The 14,577-nt window shown below is 45.5% G+C and overlaps 1 protein-coding gene across 1 annotated transcript in view; it reads left to right on the top strand.

Moving 5' to 3' along the window:
* LOC115206745 (NEDD4-binding protein 3-A-like) overlaps nucleotides 1–14,577 on the top strand; it is an 85,239-nt gene that overhangs the window by 62,473 nt on the left and 8,189 nt on the right. The window contains exon 4 of the mRNA XM_029773952.1: nucleotides 13,477–13,686. Coding sequence (XP_029629812.1) covers nucleotides 13,477–13,686 — 210 coding nt within the window. The remainder of the gene's footprint in view (nucleotides 1–13,476; nucleotides 13,687–14,577) is intronic.

Genomic DNA, 14,577 nt, shown 5'->3' with positions numbered 1-14,577 from the left:
GACAACATATAGGGGTGATATCCATGGGACAACATATAGGGATGATATCCCTGGGACAACATATAGGGGTGATATCCCTGGGACAACATATAGGCGTGATATCCCTGGGACAACATATAAGGGTGATATCCCTGGGACAACATATAGGGGTGATATCCCTGGGACAACATATAAGGGTGATATCCCTGGGACAACATATAGGGGTGATATCCCTGGGACAACATATAGGGGTGATATCCATGGGACAACATATAGGGATGATATCCCTGGGACAACATATAGGGGTGATATCCCTGGGACAACATATAGGCGTGATATCCCTGGGACAACATATAAGGGTGATATCCCTGGGACAACATATAGGGACGATATCCCTGGGACAACATATAGGGGTGATATCCCTGGGACAACATATAGGGGTGATATCCCTGGGACAACATATAGGCGTGATATCCCTGGGACAACATATAGGGATGATATCCCTGGGACAACATACTGTCTAGGGATGATATCCCTGGGACAACATATAGGGGTGATATCCCTGGGACAACATAGAGGGATGATATCCCTGGGACAACATACTGTCTAGGGATGATTTCCCTGGGACAACGTATAGGGATGATATCCCTGGGACAATTTATAGGTATGGTGTCCATGGGACAACATATAGGGCTGATATCCCTGGGACAACATATAGATATGATATCCCTGGGACAACATATAGGGGGTGATATCCCAGGGACAACATATAGGAATGATATATCTGGGACAACATATAGGGATGATATATCTGGGACAACATATAGGAATGATATATCTGGGACAACATATAGAGGTTATATCCCTGGGACAACATATAGGGCTGATATTCCTGGGACAACATATAGGGGTGATATTCCTTGGACAACATACAGGGATGATTTCCCTGGGACAACATACTGTCTAGGGATGATATCCCTGGGACAACTTATAGGGATAATATCCCTGGGACAACTTATAGGGATGATATCCCTGGGACAACATATTGGAATGATATCCCTGTGACAACTTATAGGGACGATATCCCTGGGACAACTTATAGGGATGATATGCCTGTGACAACATATAGGGCTGATATTCCTGGGACAACATATAGGGATATCTCTGGGAAAACATATAGGGGTGGTATCCCTTGGACAACATACAGGGATGATTTCCCTGGGACAACATAATGTCTAGGGATGATATCCCTGGGACAACATATAGGGATGATATCCCAGGGACAACATATAGGGGTGATATCCCTGGGACAACATATAGGGGGAATAACCCTGTGACAACATATAGGGATGATATTCCTGGAACAAAATATAGGGATGATATCCCTGGGACAACATATCGGGATGATATCCCTGTGACAATATATAGGGCTGATATTCCTGGGACAACAAATAGGGATATCTCTGGGACAACATATAGGGGTGATATCCCTTTGACAACATATAGGGCTGATATACCTGGGACAACTTATAGGGATGATATCCCTGGGACAACATATAGGGATGATATCCCTGGGACAACATATCGGGGTGATATCCCTGGGACAATATATAGGGGTGATATCCCTGGGACAACATATAGGCGTGATATCCCTGGGACAACATATAGGGATGATATCTCTGGGACAACATATAGGGATGATATCCCTGGGACAACATATAGGGGTGATATCCCTGGGACAACATAGAGGGATGATATCCCTGGGACAACATACTGTCTAGGGATGATTTCCCTGGGACAACGTATAGGGATGATATCCCTGGGACAATTTATAGGTATGGTGTCCATGGGACAACATATAGGGCTGATATCCCTGGGACAACATATAGATATGATATCCCTGGGACAACATATAGGGGGTGATATCCCAGGGACAACATATAGGAATGATATATCTGGGACAACATATAGGGATGATATATCTGGGACAACATATAGAAATGATATATCTGGGACAACATATAGGGGTTATATCCCTGGGACAACATATAGGGCTGATATTCCTGGGACAACATATAGGGGTGATATTCCTTGGACAACATACAGGGATGATTTCCCTTGGACAACATACTGTCTAGGGATGATATCCCTGGGACAACTTATAGGGATAATATCCCTGGGACAACTTATAGGGATGATATCCCTGGGACAACATGTTGGAATGATATCCCTGTGACAACTTATAGGGACGATATCCCTGGGACAACTTATAGGGATGATATGCCTGTGACAACATATAGGGCTGATATTCCTGGGACAACATATAGGGATATCTCTGGGAAAACATATAGGGGTGGTATCCCTTGGACAACATACAGGGATGATTTCCCTGGGACAACATAATGTCTAGGGATGATATCCCTGGGACAACATATAGGGATGATATCCCAGGGACAACATATAGGAGTGATATCCCTGGGACAACATATAGGGGAAATAACCCTGTGACAACATATAGGGATGATATTCCTGGAACAAAATATAGGGATGATATCCCTGGGACAACATATCGGGATGATATCCCTGTGACAACATATAGTGCTGATATTCCTGGGACAACAAATAGGGATATCTCTGGGACAACATATAGGGGTGATATCCCTTTGACAACATATAGGGCTGATATACCTGGGACAACTTATAGGGATGATATCCCTGGGACAACATATAGGGATGATATCCCTGGGACAACATATCGGGGTGATATCCCTGGAACAACATATAGGGCTGATATTCCTGGGACAACATATAGGGATATCTCTGGGAAAACATATAGGGATGATATTCCTGGGACAACATATAGGGATGATATCCCTGGGACAACATATAGGGATGATGTCCCTGGGACAACATACAGGGGTAATATCCCTGGGACAACATATAGGGAGAATAACCCTGTGACAACATATAGATGGTGATATCCCTGGGACAACATATAGGGGTGATTTCCCTTGGACAACATCCTGTCTAGGGATTATATCCCTGGGACAACATATATGGATGATATTCCTGGGACAACATATAGGGATGATATTCCTGGGACAACATATAGGGATGATATCCCTGGGACAATTTATAGGGATGATATCCCTTGGACAACATATAGGGATGATTTCCCTGGGACAATGTATAATAATGATACTCCCGTGACAACATATTGGGATGATATCCCTGGGACAACATATAGGGATGATATCCCTGGGACAACATATAGGGATGAGTTCCCTGGGACAACATATAGGGATGATATTCCTGGGACAACATATAGGGATGATATCCCTGGGACAAAATATAGAGATGAACATATAAAACTGCAGTTATTATCTATTCTATCAAAACAGATTATTATTTTAGCAACAATAACACACTTTGACATTGGACTCTTCTTAAAAAAGCTCCTTCAACGGAGGTCCAGAACAAGAATGTAATTTAATACCCTAAAGCCAACATGTCTCTGACAGAGAACATCATTTAATACCCTAAAGCCAACATGTCTCTGACATAGAACGTCCTTTAATACTCTAAAGCCAACATGTCTCTGACAGAGAACGTCCTTTAATACTCTAAAGCCAACATGTCTCTGACAGAGAACGTCCTTTAATACTCTAAAGCCAACATGTCTCTGACAGAGAACATCCTTTAATACTCTAAAGCCAACATGTCTCTGACAGAGAACACCCTTTAATACTCTAAAGCCAACATGTCTCTGACAGAGAACATCCTTTAATACTCTAAAGCCAACATGTCTCTGACAGAGAACGTCCTTTAATACTCTAAAGCCAACATGTCTCTCAGACAGAGAACATCCTTTAATACTCTAAAGCCAACATGTCTCTGACAGATTACCCTGGCTTCCTACTCCCTACAGTTAGCTATAGTTTGAAGAATTGGCCTGTATCGCTGAGTCACTGGCAGCGCTAGATGAATGACATCCCAGACTGTGTGTTCTGTGTGCGATGTATGCGTTGTGTGTGTGTGTGTGTGTGTGTGTGTGTGTGTGTGTGTGTGTGTGTGTGTGTGTGTGTGTGTGTGTGTGTGTGTGTGTGTGTGACATAATGAAATGCTACCAGGTATTACCTGGCTAGGCTGGAGGAGGTGTTTTAAAATGTCCTGCATTAGTCATTTATAAGACCGTGTATGAATAAGATGCCAACGCCTCTCCCTTCAGTCTGTATCTGACTTATCACACACACACAGTCCCTTCAGTCTGTATCTGACTTATCACACACACACAGTCCCTCAGTCTGTATCTGACTTATCACACACACACAGTCCCTTCAGTCTGTATCTGACTTATCACACACACACAGTCCCTTCAGTCTGTATCTGACTTATCACACACACACAGTCCCTTCAGTCTGTATCTGACTTATCACACACACACAGTCCCTCAGTCTGTATCTGACTTATCACACACACACAGTCCCTTCAGTCTGTATCTGACTTATCACACACACACAGTCCCTTCAGTCTGTATCTGACTTATCACACACACACAGTCCCTTCAGTCTGTATCTGATTTATCACACACACACAGTCCCTTCAGTCTGTATCTGACTTATCACACACACACAGTCCCTTCAGTCTGTATCTGACTTATCACACACACACAGTCCCTTCAGTCTGTATCTGACTTATCACACACACACAGTCCCTTCAGTCTGTATCTGACTTATCACACACACACACAGTCCCTTCAGTCTGTATCTGACTTATCACACACACACAGTCCCTTCAGTCTGTATCTGACTTATCACACACACACACAGCCCCTTCAGTCTGTATCTGACTTATCACACACACACAGTCCCTTCAGTCTGTATCTGACTTATCACACACACACAGTCCCTTCAGTCTGTATCTGACTTATCACACACACACAGTCCCTTCAGTCTGTATCTGACTTATCACACACACACAGTCCCTTCGGTCTGTATCTGACTTATCACACACACACAGTCCCTTCAGTCTGTATCTGACTTATCACACACACACAGTCCCTTCGGTCTGTATCTGACTTATCACACACACACAGTCCCTTCGGTCTGTATCTGACTTATCACACACACAGTCCCTTCGGTCTGTATCTGACTTATCACACACACACAGTCCCTTCGGTCTGTATCTGACTTATCACACACACACAGTCCCTTCAGTCTGTATCTGACTTATCACACACACAGTCCCTTCAGTCTGTATCTGACTTATCACACACACACAGTCCCTTCAGTCTGTATCTGACTTATCACACACACACAGTCCCTTCAGTCTGTATCTGACTTATCACACACACACAGTCCCTTCAGTCTGTATCTGACTTATCACACACACACAGTCCCTTCAGTCTGTATCTGACTTATCACACACACACAGCCCCTTCGGTCTGTATCTGACTTATCACACACACACAGTCCCTTCAGTCTGTATCTGACTTATCACACACTCCTAGAGACTAAGTAGTGCAGTAGGGTGAATTAATCTCATCCAGTCTGGATGTATAACATCAGAGAAACAACATGGAGAGAGCAGAGAGCTGAGAAAGCGATTGATTTAATAGAAACCTTGTGGGTAATAGTGATTTCTAGACCTTGACCTGAACACCCCACCAGTCGTGCTGTGAGGAAGATAACGCTGCTCTCTCTCAGTTCAGTTCAAGGGGCTTTATTAGCATGGGAAACATATGTTAACATTGCCAAAGCAAGTGAAGTAGATAATATACGAAAGTGAAATAAACAATGAAAATGAACAGTAAACATTACACTCACAGAAGTTCCAAAAGAATAAAGACATTACAAATGTCATACTATGTATATATACAGTGTTGTAATGATGTGCAAATGGTTAAAGTACAAAAAGGAAAATAAATAAACATAAATATGAGTTGTATTTACAATGTTGTTTGTTCTTCACAGGTTGCCCTTTTCTTAGCAACGGGTCACAAATCTTGCTGCTGTGATGGCACACTGTGGTATTTCACCCAGTAGATATGGGAGTTTATCAAAATCGGGTTTGTTTTTGAATTCTTTGTGGATCTGTGTAATCTGAGGGAAATATGTGTCTCTAATATGGTCATACATTTGGCAGAAGGTTAGGAAGTGCAGCTCAGTTTCCACCTCATTTTGTGGGCAGTTAATAATAATGCAGAGGATTTTCCCAAGGTTGCTGTTGGCGCATATCCCACGGTAGTTAATGGGTCAAATTTGTCTACACTTTTGTGGATTGGGGTGATCAGTCCTTGGTTCCAAATATTGGGGAAGATGCCAGAGCTGAAGATGATGTTAAAGAGTTTAAGTATAGCCAATTGGAATTTGTAGTCTGTATATTTAATAATTTCATTGAGGATACCATCAACACTACAGGCCTTTTGGGGTTGGAAGGTTTGTATTTTGTCCTGTAGTTCATTCAAGGTAATTGGAGAATCCAGTGGGTTCTGGTAGCCTTTAATAGTTGATTCTAAGATTTACAGATACAGAAGTCTGCCGTGGAAGCAGGAGAGGCAGCCCCCGAAATTTTTTTTTTGGGGGGGGGCACATGGGTAGATTGGCGGAGTCAGGGTTGAGACCTGAGCCAACTCCCTGTGCTTATCGTGGTGAGCATGTGCCTGCTCCTCGCACTCTCCCTCCAGTGCGCCTCCACAGCCCATTACATCCTGTGCCTGCTCCACGTACCAGGCTGTCAGTACGTCTCCTCAGTCCAGGAAGACCCGTTCCCGGCTCCACGTACAAAGCCTCCAGTGATGATCCATGGCACGAAGCCTCCAGTGATGATCCATGGCACGAAGCCTCCAGTGATGATCCATGGCCAGGAGCCTGTAGGGATGATCCATGGCACGAATCCTCCAGTGATAATCCATGGCCCGGAGCCTCAAGTGATAATCCATGGCCCGGAGCCTGTAGAGAGGATCCATGGCACGAAGCCTCCAGTGATAATCCATGGCCCGGAGCCTCCAGTGATGATCCATGGCACAAAGCCTCCAGTGATGATCCATGGTGCGGAACCTGCAGCGACGCTCCCCAGTCCGGAACCTACAGCGACGGTCCCCAGTCCGGAACCTACAGCGACGCTCTCCAGTCCGGAGCCTGCAGCGAAGCTCTCCAGTCCGGAGCCTTCAGCGACGCTCTCCAGTCCGGAGCCTGCAGCGACGCTCTCCAGTCCGGAGCCTCCAGCGACGCTCTCTAGTCCGGAGCCTCCAGCGACGCTCCCCAGTCCGGATCCTCCACGACGCTCCCCAGTCAGGAACCTCCTGAGACAGCCTGCAGCCTGGAACCTCCTGAGATGACCTGCAGCCCGGAACCTCCTGAGACGGCCTGCAGCCCGGAACCTCCTGAGAGTCTTCAGCAGCGGCCTGCAGCCCAGAGTCTTCAGTGGCGGCCTGCAGCCCAGAGTCTTCAGCGGCGGCCTGCAGTCCAGAGTCTTCAGCGGCGGCCTGCAGTCCAGAGTCTTCAGCGGCGGCCTGCAGTCCAGAGTCTTCAGCGGCGGCCTGCAGTCCAGAGTCTTCAGCGGCGGTCGGCAGTTCAGAGCCTCCGGCAGTGATCCATGGTCTGGTTCCTCCGGCGACACAGAAGCGGGGGGGATCAGCGGGCGGAGTGGGGGCTACGCCTCGAACCAGAGCCGCCGCCAAGAATAGATGCCCACCCGGACCCTCCCCTATAGGTTCAGGTTTGCGGCCGGGAGTCCGCACCTTTGTACTGTCTCGCCCTGACCTGAGAGAGATGGTTTATTTCTCTATTCTCTTAGGTCAGGGTGTGGGGTGGGCATTCTATGTTTTGTATTTCTTTGTTTTGGGCCGAGTATGGTTCTTAATCAGAGGTAGCTGTCTATCGTTGTCTCTGATTAGGAATCATACTTAGGCAGCATTTTCCCACCTGTGTTTGTGGGTAGTTGTTTTCTGTACCTGACAGAACTGTTGGCTTGTTTTCGTTTTGTTATTTTGTTCAAGTGTTTCATAGTGGAATAAAATCATGAGCACTCAACACGCTGCACCTTGGTCCCCTCATTACGACAGCCGTTACATTACCCATACATCTCCATTTTGGGTATAGATAATTCTTTGTGTTGTTGTTTTCCAATTTTCCCAGAAGTGGTTAGAGTCTATGGATTCTTCAATTACATTGAGCTGATTTCTGACGTGCTGTTCCTTCTTTTTCCGTAGTGTATTTCTGTATTGTTTTAGTGATTCACCATAGTGAAGTCATAAGCTCAGGTTTTCTGGGTCTCTGTTTGTGGTTGGACAGGTTTCTCAATTTCTTTCTTAGGTTTTTGCATTCTTCATCAAACCATTTGTCATTGTTGTTCGTTTTCTGTTAGGGAAGCTGAGAGGTCAAATATACTGTTTAGGTTTTCTACTGCCAAGTTTACACCTTCACTATTACAATGGAAAATGTTGTCTAAAAGGGATTGAATTTGTTGTTGCCTAATTGTTTTTTGATAGGTTTCCACACTACATTCCTTCCCTATATAGCATTTCTTAATATTACTCAGTTCCTTTGGCTTTGATGAGTATTGAGTATTGCTCTGTCACAAGTAGACTGGGATTTTGATGTGATCTGATAGGGGTGTCAGTGGGCTGACTGTGAACGCTCTGAGAGACTCTGGGTTGAGGTCAGTGATCAAGTAGTCTACAGTTGTGGCCAAAAGTTTTGAGAATGACATTAATATTCATTTTCACAAACTTTGCTGCCTCAGTTTGTGTGATGGCAATTTGCATATACTCTAGAATGTTATGAAGAGTGATCAGATGAATTGCAATTAAGTTCAAAGTCCCTCTTTGCCATGCAAATGAACTCAATCCCCCAAAAAAAACATTTCCACTGAATTTCAGCCCTGCCACAAAAGGACCAGCTGACATCATGTCAGTGATTCTCTCGTTAACACAGGTGTGAGTGTTGACGAGGACAAGGCTGGAGATCACTCTGTCATGCTGATTGAGTTCAAATAACAGACTGGAAGCTTCAAAAGGAGGGTGGTGCTTGGAATCATTGTTCTTCCTCTGTCAACCATGGTCACCTGCAAGGAAACACGTGCCGTCATCATTGCTTTGCATAAAAAGGGCTTCACAGGAAAGGATATTGCTGCCAGTAAGATTGCACCTAAATCAACCATTTATCGGATCATCAAGAACTTCAAGGAGAGCGATTCAATTGTTGTGAAGAAGGCTTCAGGGCACCCAAGAAAGTCCAGCAAGTGCCAGGACCATCTCCTAAAGTTGATTCAGCTGCGGGATTGGGGCACCACCAGTACAGAGCTTGCTCTGGAATGGCAGCAGGCAGGTGTGAGTGCATCGGCACGCACAGTGAGGCAAAGACTTTTAGAGGATGGTCTGGTGTCAAGAAGGGCAGCAAAGACGCCACTTCTCTCCAGAAAAAACATCAGGGACAGACTGATATTCTGCAAAGGTACAGGGATTGGACTGCTGAGGACTGGGGTAAAGTCATTTTCTCTGATGAATCCCCTTTCCGATTGTTTGGGGCATCCCAAACAAAAAAAGCTTGTCCGGAGAAGACAAGGTGAGTGCAACCATCAGTCCTGTGTCATGCCAACAGTAAAGCATCCTGAGACCATTCATGTGTGGGGTTGCTTCTCAGCCAAGGGAATGGGCTCACTCACAATTTTGCCTAAGAACACAGCCATGAATAAAGAATGGTACCATCACATCCTCCGAGAGCAACTTCTCCCAACCATCCAGGAACAGTTTGGTGACGAACAATGCCTTTTCCAGCATGATGGAGCACCTTGCCATAAGGCAAAAGTGATAACTAAGTGGCTCGGGGAACAAAACATCGATATTTTGGGTCCATGGCCAGGAAACTCCCCAGACCTTAATCCCATTGAGAACTTGTGGTCAATCCTCAAGAGGTGGGTGGACAAGCAAAAACCCACAAATTCTGACAAAGCATGTCAGGGCGGATTGCAGAGTTCTTGAAAAAGAAGCGTCAACACTACAAATATTGACTTTTTGCATCAACTTCATGTAATTGTCAATAAAAGCCTTTGACACTTATGAAATGCTTGTAATTATACTTCAATATTCCATAGTAACATCTGACAAAAATATCTAAAGACACTGAAGCAGCAAAATTTGTGGAAATTAATATTTGTGTCATTCTCAAAACTTTTGGCCACGACTGTACAGTTCTACTGCCAAGAGATGAGCTATAGGTGTACCAACCATAGGAGTCCCCTCGAAGCCTACCAATGACTATGAACAGACTCAGCGTGCAACAGAGCTGCAGGAGTTGTGACCTGTTTTTGTTGGTTATGTTTCCGTAGTTGTGCCTAGGGGGGCATATTGGGGAGGGAATGCTGTCCCCTCAGGTAGGTGTTTGTCCCCCTGTGTATTGAGGGTGTCAGGTTCTTGTCCGGTTCTGGCATTTAGGTCGCCACAGACTAGTACATGTCCCTGGGCCTGGAAATGATTGATTTCCCCCTCCAGGATGGAGAAGCTGTCTTCATTAAAGTATGGGTATTCTAGTGGGGGGATATAGCTAGCACACAGGAGGACATCTTTCTCTGTTGAGATCATTTCCTTTTGAATTTCTAGCCAAATGTAAAATGTTCCTGTTTTGATTAATTTAATAGAGTGGGTTAGGTCTGCTCTATACCAAATTAACATACCCCCTGAGTCCCTTCCCTGTTTCACACCTGGTAGTTTGGTGGATGGGACTACCAGCTCTCTGTAACCTAGAGGGCAACCAGTGGGTCCATCTCCTCTATACCATGTTTCTTGTAGGATGACTATGTCTGTATTTCCAATTTACTTGATGAAGTCCAGGTTCTTGCTCTTTAGGCCAAAGGCAGATGACCTCAGGTCTTGTATATTCCAGGATGAGATAGTGAAGTCTTTGTGTTCCATAAATGAGTCGTGTGGTTTGGCCTTAGACCAGTAAATGTGAGCAGAGCCTGCTGAGCATCTGGTACATGCCATTGGCTTGGGGTAGTGTAAGAGTGGGGGTTGGGCCTGTTTGCCAGCTCACGGCCTGGGTGTATGTGTGTCTTCCATGTTGAGGCCCTCTTTGAGGAGGTGCGGTGCATGGGGTGGGCAGGAGGGGCATAGGTCTGATCTGAGGGGGCCTAAATGGGGGGGGTGTTGATTGGTTGGGGTGGGGGTGTGGATGTGGCTGGTGGTGTTGTGGTCTGGATGTAGGTCCTCTCGGCGTGGGTCCTCTATGTGTCGGTCCAGGGGGGTCCCGCAGGTCTGGGAGAGTGTCTCGCTGGTCTGGGTGGGGTGTCTATTGATCTGTTGCTCCTGTGTGAAGTGTTGGGGCTGCGTTTGAGAGCGATGTCCTTTAGGGTCCGGGCAAAGATGGGCGCTGCTGCCTTGTATTGGTGGACCTGGTCATAGAGGCTGTTCGAGTCAAGGGTGGAGTGGTGGGCTCCCTCTGCCTCTTTACCTCTAGCATGCCATCTCCACCTTTACTGCTCCTTCTCTCCCTCTCCCCTTCTATCTCTCTGCACCTTTTTCAAAATATTTATCTCTCTCTCTCCCCTTCTATCTCTCTGCACCTTTTTCTAATTATTTATCTCTTTATCTCTTTCTCCCAAGTCTCTTCCTTTCTTTCTCTGTCTTTCTATAACTCTCCCTGTCTGTCTCTCTATAACTCTCCCTGTCTGTCTCTCTATAACTCTCCCTGTCTGTCTCTCTATAACTCTCCCTGTCTGTCTCTCTATAACTCTCCCTGTCTGTCTCTCTATAACTCTCCCTCTCTGTCTCTCTATAACTCTCCCTGTCTGTCTCTCTATAACTCTCCCTGTCTGTCTTTCTATAACTCTCCCTGTCTGTCTCTCTATAACTCTCCCTGTCTGTCTTTCTATAACTCTCCCTGTCTGTCTCTCTATAACTCTCCCTGTCTGTCTCTCTATAACTCTCCCTGTCTGTCTCTCTATAACTCTCCCTGTCTGTCTCTCTATAACTCTCCCTGTCTGTCTCTCTATAACTCTCCCTGTCTGTCTCTCTATAACTCTCCCTGTCTGTCTCTCTATAACTCTCCCTGTCTGTCTCTCTATAACTCTCCCTGTCTGTCTCTCTATAACTCTCCCTGTCTGTCTCTCTATAACTCTCCCTGTCTGTCTCTCTATAACTCTCCCTGTCTGTCTCTCTATAACTCTCCCTGTCTGTCTCTCTATAACTCTCCCTGTCTGTCTCTCTATAACTCTCCCTCTCTGTCTCTCTATAACTCTCCCTGTCTGTCTCTCTATAACTCTCCCTGTCTGTCTCTCTATAACTCTCCCTGTCTGTCTCTCTATAACTCTCCCTGTCTGTCTCTCCATACCTCTCTCCTTGTCTGTCTCTCTATACCTCTCTACTTGTCTGTCTCTCTATACCTCTCTACTTGTCTGTCTCTCTGTACCTCTCTACCTGTCTGTCTCTCTATACCTCTCTACCTGTCTGTCTCTCTATACCTCTTTACCTGTCGCTCTATACTTTTCTACCTGTCTCTCTATACCTCTTTACCTGTCGCTCTATACTTTTCTACCTGTCTCTCTATAACTCTCTCCCTGTCTGTCTCTCTATACCTCTTTACCTGTCTCTCTATACCTCTCTTCCTGTCTGTCTCTGTATACCTCTCTACCTGTCTGTCTCTCTAAACCTCTCTACCTGTCTCTCTATACCTATTTACCTGTCTCTCTATACATCTCTATACCTCTCTCCCTGTCTGTCTCTCTATCCCTCTCTACCTGTCTCTCTATACCTCTCTACCTGTCTGTCTCTCTATACCTCTCTACCTGTCTCTCTATACCTCTCTACCTGTCTGTCTCTCCATACTTCTCTACCTGTCTCTCTATACCTCGCTATCTGTCGCTCTATACCTCTCTCCCTGTCTGTCTCTCTATACCTCTCTACCTGTCTGTCTCTCTGTACCTCTCCACCTTTCTGTCTCTCTATACCTCTCTACCTATCTCTCTATACCTCTCTCCCTGTCTCTCTATACCTCGCTATCTGTTGCTCTATACCTCTCTCCCTGTCTGTCTCTCTATACCTCTCTCCCTGTCTGTCTCTCTATACCTCTCTACCTGTCTGTCTCTCTGTACCTCTCCACCTTTCTGTCTCTCTATACCTCTCTCCCTGTCTCTCTATACCTCTCTACCTGTCTCTCTCTATACCTCTCTACCTGTCTGTCTTTCCATACCTCTCTCCCTGTCTGTCTCTCTGTACCTCTCCACCTTTCTGTCTCTCTATACCTCTCCAACTGTCTCTCTATACCTCTCTCCCTGTCTGTCTCTCTATACCTCTCCAACTATTTATCTATACCTCTCTACCTGTCTCTCTCACTCCACCCTGACAGTTTCAGATACTAACTCTTCTACTCTTCCTCTCTCTGTCCCTCTCTCCCTCTCTCTCTCTCTCTCTCCCTCTCTCCCTCTCTTCCTCTCGCTCTCCCTCTCTCCCTCTCTTCCTCTCTCTCTCTCTCTCTCTCTCTCTCCCTCTTCTCCCTCCAGTCTCGTCTCAGGCCATCTGCCTTCAAGCCCGTCACACCTAAGAACTTCAGTTCCATGCAGAACCTCAACCCTGCCAAGATGGAGGACTCAGACCAGGGCCTGTCCAATGGGCTCCACCGGGCCTACGCACACACACCTAGAGCTGTCTCCACCTCCTCTTCCTCCTCCTCACCCTCCCGCCACGGAGGACCCACCTCCAGCGGAACCAAGGTGCCCCAACACATGCTACTGTTTTAGTCTGGGGATTTCTGTCTGGTCCTGAAACATATGCAGTGTATGTGGGGTGTTCTTTAAAAATGTCTGGAAGGGACTTTACCAATACATTAGGATGATTAGGGAACTAGTTCATATTAATTATCAATACATTAGGATGATTAGATTAGGTAAAGTCCCCCCTTATCTCCGCTCGCTGGTCACCATAGCAGCACCCACCTGTAGCACGCGCTCCAGCAGGTATATCTCTCTGGTCACCCCCAAAGCCAATTCCTCCTTTGGCCGTCTCTCCTTCCAATTCTCTGCTGCCAATGACTGGAACGAACTACAAAAATCTCTGAAACTGGAAACACTTATCTCCCTCACTAGCTTTAAGCACCAGCTGTCAGAGCAGCTCACAGATCACTGAACCTGTACATAGCCCATCTATAATTTAGCCCAAACTACTACCTCTTCCCCTACTGTATTTATTTATTTATTTATTTTGCTCCTTTGCACCCCATTATTTATATTTCTACTTTGCACTTTCTTCTACTACAAATCTACCATTCCATTGTTTTACTTGCTATATTGTATTTACTTTGCCACCATGGCCTTTTTGCCTTTACCTCCGTTATCTCACCTCATTTGCTCACATTGTATATAGACTTATTTTTCTACTGTATTATTGACTATGTTTGTTTTACTCCATGTGTAACTCTGTGTTGTTGTATGTGTCGAACTGCTTTGCTTTATCTTGGCCAGGTCGCAGTTGCAAATGAGAACTTGTTCTCAACTAGCCTACCTGGTTAAATTAAGGTGAAATAAATAAATAAAAATGAGGGAACTAGTCCATATTAATGATAGATGGATTTGTATGGTGATGATGATGATGATGATTAGATAACA

Source organism: Salmo trutta, chromosome 13 (assembly GCF_901001165.1).
Source record: "Salmo trutta chromosome 13, fSalTru1.1, whole genome shotgun sequence".
In the NCBI taxonomy this organism is placed as follows: domain Eukaryota; kingdom Metazoa; phylum Chordata; class Actinopteri; order Salmoniformes; family Salmonidae; genus Salmo; species Salmo trutta.
Note: the sequence above shows the minus strand (reverse complement) of the source record. Positions and strands in the feature narration are given on the sequence as shown.